Source organism: Teleopsis dalmanni, chromosome 2 (genome assembly GCF_002237135.1).
Source record: "Teleopsis dalmanni isolate 2A chromosome 2, ASM223713v2, whole genome shotgun sequence".
Classification (NCBI taxonomy): domain Eukaryota; kingdom Metazoa; phylum Arthropoda; class Insecta; order Diptera; family Diopsidae; genus Teleopsis; species Teleopsis dalmanni.
In genome coordinates this window covers 202240737-202247957 of record NC_051847.1, presented here as the reverse complement: position 1 = coordinate 202247957, position 7221 = coordinate 202240737, and the positions used below count along the sequence as shown (strand labels likewise).

The following is a 7221-nucleotide window of genomic DNA, read 5'->3' as shown; positions in this document are numbered from 1 at the left end:
AAATATTGGACATATTGATAAAGCTTCTGATATTGTTTGTTGATGATGAGACTTATCTTTAGTATGTAATCATATCTGTAACTGTGTGTTTTCTAATTATATCTGATTTTTACTCTATATTTGAATAAAGTAATGTCCTAAATTACTCTAAAGCTCTACTGTAATTACTACATCGGTCAGTATATATGATCTTATTTTTGATCTGCATATGAATAAAGTATATCCTTACTCTGAGACTTACTCTCATGACCAATATTCCGATTAGAAGTTACATGGTAGTGTTTGCGCACAATAAATTTAACTCGAAATCATAACGAGTAATCTATATTAGTTTTCCTAATTAAAATATGACTTATCAGTCAACATACGGGTATATTATTGTAATATATGTCCACCGAGACTAACTGTCATACTGAGTAAAGGATATGTGATTTGTTCAAGAAGAAATTTCTTTAATATGTAATATCTTCATATAATTGTTACTCCTAAGAAAACTTTCAATACATCTAACATCTGAACAAAGCGTCGTTAACATAAATTTTGTGACATACTATATTTCTTTTAAGTTGTCCTATGTGATATCCTATCTCATTATGATATCCTGTTTTAGCACAGCATATATATATTTTACATAAAAACGCAAAAATTAAGGTTAAAATTAAGTTATTTGTTTTATTTTTTCTTAAATATAATATACAACAATAAAAATATTATTTACACATTACAATAAATAAAATTGATTTTATAACTTAGAGTTAAAATATGTCTAGTTAAATTTTTATAATCAAGAGTTACACTCAATCGTTTTTGAAGTCTAAAAAAATTGTGATATCAGTCTTTAAATGTTTACATCAGTATATGGTAGTAATGAAAGTAACGTTGCATTTTCATCAATTAGATTTATTTGTCCTCTTAGTTGAAGGTTTGCCCATTATTTTTCTTTGAGATTTCTTGTTAGCCGATAAAACACATTTAAATAATTTCTGCTTAAATATCATCTCACGAGTCATTACTTTTAGATCATCCAAACTGCATTCTCGTACTCATATTTTGTGGATATAAGCTCATCGGTGTCCTTCCTTAGCTAAAAGAAGATTAAAAATCATCGGATCCCTTTTTCTCACCGATCTTACGTACTTTCATACTAGCAAGTTTAAAGAATTGTCAGGTTGGTTTTTCTTTACCTAATCGGGGAGTCGTTACCTTTTTTCGGCGTTGAATGTATACTGATCTAAATCTATATACATGCCATTCCTGTGGTACCACAATGGGCCATCATGTCAGCTCAAGTGGGCTTTTTGGAAAACAAGGCTGCCGCTCCATCCTACCTACCTACGCTTAGCGGTCAAGTCGAGTTTAGTTCGATATAAACGCAATGGAAGAGTATTTTTAGCTTTTTTTTAACACCAATTGATTTTGGAATATCGCAATAAGTAATTAAAATTGGTTTTTTAAGAAATCTCAAAAGCTTATACTTCGAACAAGGACTGTTGTTAATTCCCATGAAAAATTATTTTTTTCTATTAATGAAAATCGAAATTTTATATCTTTATATTTAATTATAGAATTATTTAATCAAAGATATTTAAACAAAACAGCCTGCATATTTGTTGTTCAAATCTTTTCATTGGAAAAACATGACTTTTTTACCTAAATTATGGCTTTATTTCAATTGTAAATAAATGGGAAGGTACGAAAATATGAGTTTGTTACCTTGAATATATATTGTTTTTAAGTATGGTTTTTTCTTAGAAGTTATTTTCTGTGAAAGAGGTAGAAATAAAATTCTGTACTTAACGTATATAAGTCGAATATTTTTCCCATATAGATCAGTTTTACTTTACAGTTGAATAAGAATACAACGTCATTAAAAAATTTATATACCAATTTTAGCCTCAGTAATTCTGAATATACATTATTATTTACGTATACAAAATGGCTAGCGGAAAATCAAGTGTTGGATATACATTGTTCCTGTACCGATCGGAGTTGAGTCTTAAGAAAGTGCGTCCGTTGTGTTTATGTCAAGCAAAAATTGCTTTAACTGACAAGCTTATATCCAAAAAAATGAAAAATGTGTGGGAATGCAGCATGGAGGAACTGGCAGTAATGACTCGTGAAATGAAGTTTAAGCAGATGTTAATGAAGCAGGTTCTAGACACAACTAGGCAACAAACAAAGATGAGGAAGAAAATTTTGAAATCGAAAGGCTTTTGAATATTATTGAAGAGATAGTAGACTACATGTAACTGAGGTTTAATAAATATTACTTATAAGAGAGACAATTGACATATCATGTTAAGAATTACTTTAGTATTTTAAATTTTGTAAATAACATTTTAAACTGTTCTCATACATATATTAGGAAATAAGCAATTAAATATTCATGTAATTAAGGTTTAATAAATATTATAAGATAGATAATTGACATTGCAATGTTAATAATTACTTTAGTATTTTAAATTATGTAAATAACGTTCTCATATACTATAAAGTATTATAAATAAAATTAAAATTTTTTCTTTTAATCATGACTTGTAGTTAATTGTTGTCAGTGAAGTTTTAATAATTTTTTCATTTTATTAGTTATCTTAGATATATTAACAAATATTCTAATTGAAATTGATAGCTTTGCAATCTTACCAATTGCGAAACTAACATTGATTTGAGGCGAATGATTTGATATGAATGAATTTTTATTTGAATTCAATAATAAAAGTATTTTACGAAATAATTAAAAATTAAAAAAGATATATGGAAATTGAAAATAATTTAGCGAACACTTGGACATAGAGTATTAATATGTCTAACATTTATAATTTATAGATAAGAACAATTCCCAAAAGAAATGTCGGAAAGATAAAATTTTGTTTATATGCATCATAAATAAATGTTTTAAATTACTAAATTGCATTATAGTATATATATACTTATATACTTATGTTTCTGATTTGAATAGGAAAACTCTTTAAATGAAATTAAATAAACGAAATCATTTTTAATTTTGTAGATATCAGTTTGGTTGATGTATTTCACATTCCATCGGAACTTATTTCCAGCAAGTTTTAAAAGACTTACAATTGAACCATCAAAATGTTGGAAAAATGTACACAAATAGGTAGTGATCAAAATAAAATGACAGGAAAATTTGAAATTTGTGAAAAGGCTGTGGAAGATTTACAAGATAATTTATCCCGTTTCTTGCTTAACAGTGCAAAATATGCTGATTTCATGTATAGCTATTTTCAATCTGGTGACACCCTTTTAAGACCCGGTGGTGAACACTCTCCGTCGATATCCTTATCTTGTGCGCTTATAGCTTTTAACAATTACATCAAACAAATGGAATTGGTAACAGAAAAAGTAAATACTTTAAATAACTATTTGATTATAAATAGTCTACAATTTAATTCGATTGAAGAAATATTTCTACCTCAGTTTGATTCACATTTCAATAATATAGCAAAAGTTGAGGTTGAAATTATTGATAAAAATCTACAAGAAATACCGCAAACAGTACAAATAATTTCAAATAATGAAGATATTAAGAAAAATGAACTAAACTCACAAATATTTGTGGAATATGATAAAATAGATAACGTACCTGAAGATAATGTACATATAAGCGAATATGTCAAAAATATAGATAGAGAAAAAATGGAGATTGCAAGGACACAAAATTATGATAATGATACTAAAGAAAACGGCATTGAACTTGATACTCTTTCCTGCAAATCTCTTACATTAAAGACCTTAAGTACAAGAATCTCTTCTAGTTCTTCACAAAACATTACCTCGTCTACCTCATCAACAACAGTTATACCACCACAAGACCAATATTTAGATTACTCAAATCTAATTGTTGATTCAGAGTTCAGCGGAGTTGTCACATTTATAGAAAATACAGAGTTATTAAGTTTTTATGTTCAAATTTGCAATGATCATGTCTACAACTTGAACACGAACATGAAACTTATTCCAACAGATGAACCTATTAATACTGGTGATGTGTTTGGAATAGCTATGAATGAAAGATTTATATTGCGCGCAAGAATGGAACCAGATGGTAAAATACAACTTATTGATTTTGGCGATAAGATTAAATTGAGTCGTTCGTTTGATCATTTCGAATTACCTAAAGAGTATAAAGAGTTTCCAGATAGTGCAGTACGATGTATATTAACTGCAGTAAATGATTTATGTGAAAGTACCGATAAAAACATATTGAAACATATTTTAAATAGAATGTTTTTCACACTTTGCGATTTTGAAATAATAAATAAAACATCCACTGCATTATATGTAAAACTTTTAGACATGGATCTCCTATCTACATTACGAAATTCAGAATTTTCCAATGCGAAATCCCTTGTTACCGAAGATTCACATGACAATGATGATAAAGTATCCAATAATTCATTTATAATGGATCATGGGATTAAAGAATATCAAAATTTAACTAAAATTAAAGAGACATTGACAGCTGAAAAATATGAAAATGAAATCGAAAGTGAAGTTTTCGAGTCGCCTACCTGTATTAGTAGTACTTGTAGAGAAACGAGTGATTACGAGGATCAAGAAATCGGTACAAATCAGAAGTTACAGCAAGACAAACAAAATTTAGAACTGGAACTACAACATGCAATCTCCTCAAGCACCTATAAAGTTTCGAAACAGTGCACTGAAACTACAAAAAATCTAAGCGAGAAACAAGCAATGGATGACAACCTACAAAAGAATATTAATTCTAAACAAACCAAATTCAGTCATGAAAAAGATATAGAACATGAAAAAACTGTAAAAACCGAAAAGAGAGATGAAAAGTTTTATGATAAAAGTGAAGGTTTTATAAGTGAATGTGGAAAAAATTATACAAACACGTGCCCCATAAGCCCATACCGCCAACAATCGATTTATTCACCTTTATTGTTTACAATAGAAGATAAATACGATCAAGAAATACCGGACTTGAATATCACAAAAGAAGAACAATGCGTTCCAATAAATAAAAATTTAAATGAAGAGTTAAGTAAATATATTAAAGGTAAGTGTGAAATGTTATAAATTTAATACACAACAAAAAATGTAACGCAACTGTTTAATTTGCAGGTATATCCGGTATAAAAGAAGTTATATGCCACGATCGAAACACTGACATTGTTGAAGATAAAAACTTTGACGCTATAGTAAAGAAAAATTATAGTACTAGAACTGATCATAAAAACACAACCTCGTACTGCGATGAAATCAAAAATATTGAAATAGGGTGCAAAAGCAGTAACCGCACTGATTACAGTGTTAAAAATACGACTGATGATGTTCCCATTAACTCGCATACTCCATACATCAAATACAAATATCGAACAAATTTCAAGAAAAAATTAAATTCTTCACTCCAATCATATTACCAACCTATTGACGATGAAATTGTAAAAATCCGTTCGAGGTACTGTGGTCGAGAACGTGAGAAGATTATATATCCTATGCATGAACTGAAAAATTTTAAAAAAATAAACAAAACAGTTGCGAAAACTGCAACAGATTCATTTGGTACTTACACAAACATCATAAAGGACAGGCACAAGAAAAATTATTTTTCTAATATAATAAAAGATAATATTTTAATAAAATATTTTCATCTATCTAATACCACATGTAAAAATTCTGATCCGTACAAAAATGATAATCTAAGGAAACGTGTGACTCAAATCAGGAATGAAGTTGAAGAAATGCAACGTTCGTGCAATGATGAAAAATTCAATTTTTCCAGTTATTTATATCAAAAAGATTCCATAGATAATTTAAATACAGACGCATTACATAATTTAAATAGTCTAAAACAACCGATAAAGTATTACAAAGATGCTAAAGATAAAATAGATCATCGCTCACAGTTCCGTAGTACAAAAACCTTTAAAGAAGAAAAATATGTTGATATAAACCACAAATCAATCTTGTACAAGAATCTGCCCGAAAAAGCTACTAGAAGTGCATACTATAAGTTTAAAACGAAGCAAATAAAAGATAGTTACTGCCACTCTTCTTCTGGCATGAAAAAATTGACAAAACTACCTCAAGAAAAACAACGTCATTCGTATGCAAAACCATCACATGCCAAAACTAAAGGTTCAACTGTACCTCATACGAGAATAGTAAAAAAACACACAACACTGCCACAAGTAGAAACTGCTCAACAAATATTTCCACGTGACGTCTTACAAGAAAACTGTATACCATTTAAAAAGTCACGTCCCAGAACTGAACATGTTAAATTCTATATTAAGAGTCCGATTTATATGCATAGGAAGTTAGCAAGCAGAAAACCTGAAATTCCGAAGGAAAATAACATCTCTGTAACTGTTTCAAGTATAATTGATGTCAACAGGTTCTATGTACAAATTAACCAGAAAGCTACAAATCAACCAAAAATCTGGAATAATGACGATATATCAGTTTCTAGAAAATTGGTAAAACCTCCATTGCTTGGAAAACTAGTTATGGCGCAATATGTACTCGATAAATATTGGTATAGAGCAATTATTAAAGCCATTGATGAAAAAAGAAAACTTTATGAAGTCTTTTATGTTGACTATGGTTTGACAGATAAGGTGCCCTTAAGTTGTCTAGCTCAATGTAGTGCTAGATATGCACATTTACCTTTCTTAGCTTTGTGTTGCCGCTTTAAACGAATTACGTCGGATATGATAAATGTTAGCCGACAGAAGGAAGCTGTAGAATTTTTGAATGTCATGTTTTTGAATAAAATTTTTATTGCAAATATGGAGTATGATGGTATGGAAATGGTTGTTGACATCGCCGATCATTCATTTCCGGATATACCAAGTATTATGTCAACTATGGGTTTTATAACATCTTTATGTCATCGCTAATTGAGATAACATATATAGTTAAAAATAAATTTATTTTTTAATAATTTTTGTTTTGTGGATTAGATAGAAGTTAATATCATTCAAAAATTATGAAATGGAGTATTGTAATAATTTCAACCAATACTCTAAATAAATATATTTTTAAAACAGTATTACTTCTCTGAATCCGCTAATTGTATATTTTGAAAAAATTTTAATAAAATGTTAAATTTTTTTTTTATTTTAATTTTTGTTAAATGAAAAGCATCGAAAATATGAAGCAGAATATAATACAAACATTTTTATGTCTTTCATATAAACTCCCTCTACCACCCGTCCCCGCTACGTTTGA

The 7221-nt window shown here is 28.7% G+C and overlaps 1 protein-coding gene across 1 annotated transcript; it reads left to right on the top strand.

The window, feature by feature from the left end:
- Nucleotides 1-3008: 3008 nt before the first annotated feature.
- On the top strand, nt 3009-6984 carry LOC119682784 (the record flags this gene model as incomplete). The annotated part of the gene is given in 2 exon segments (XM_038096296.1): nt 3009-5044; nt 5110-6984. Coding segments are annotated over 2 exon segments (3732 nt in total). The 3' UTR covers nt 6891-6984.
- Between the last annotated feature and the right edge of the window lie 237 nt (nt 6985-7221).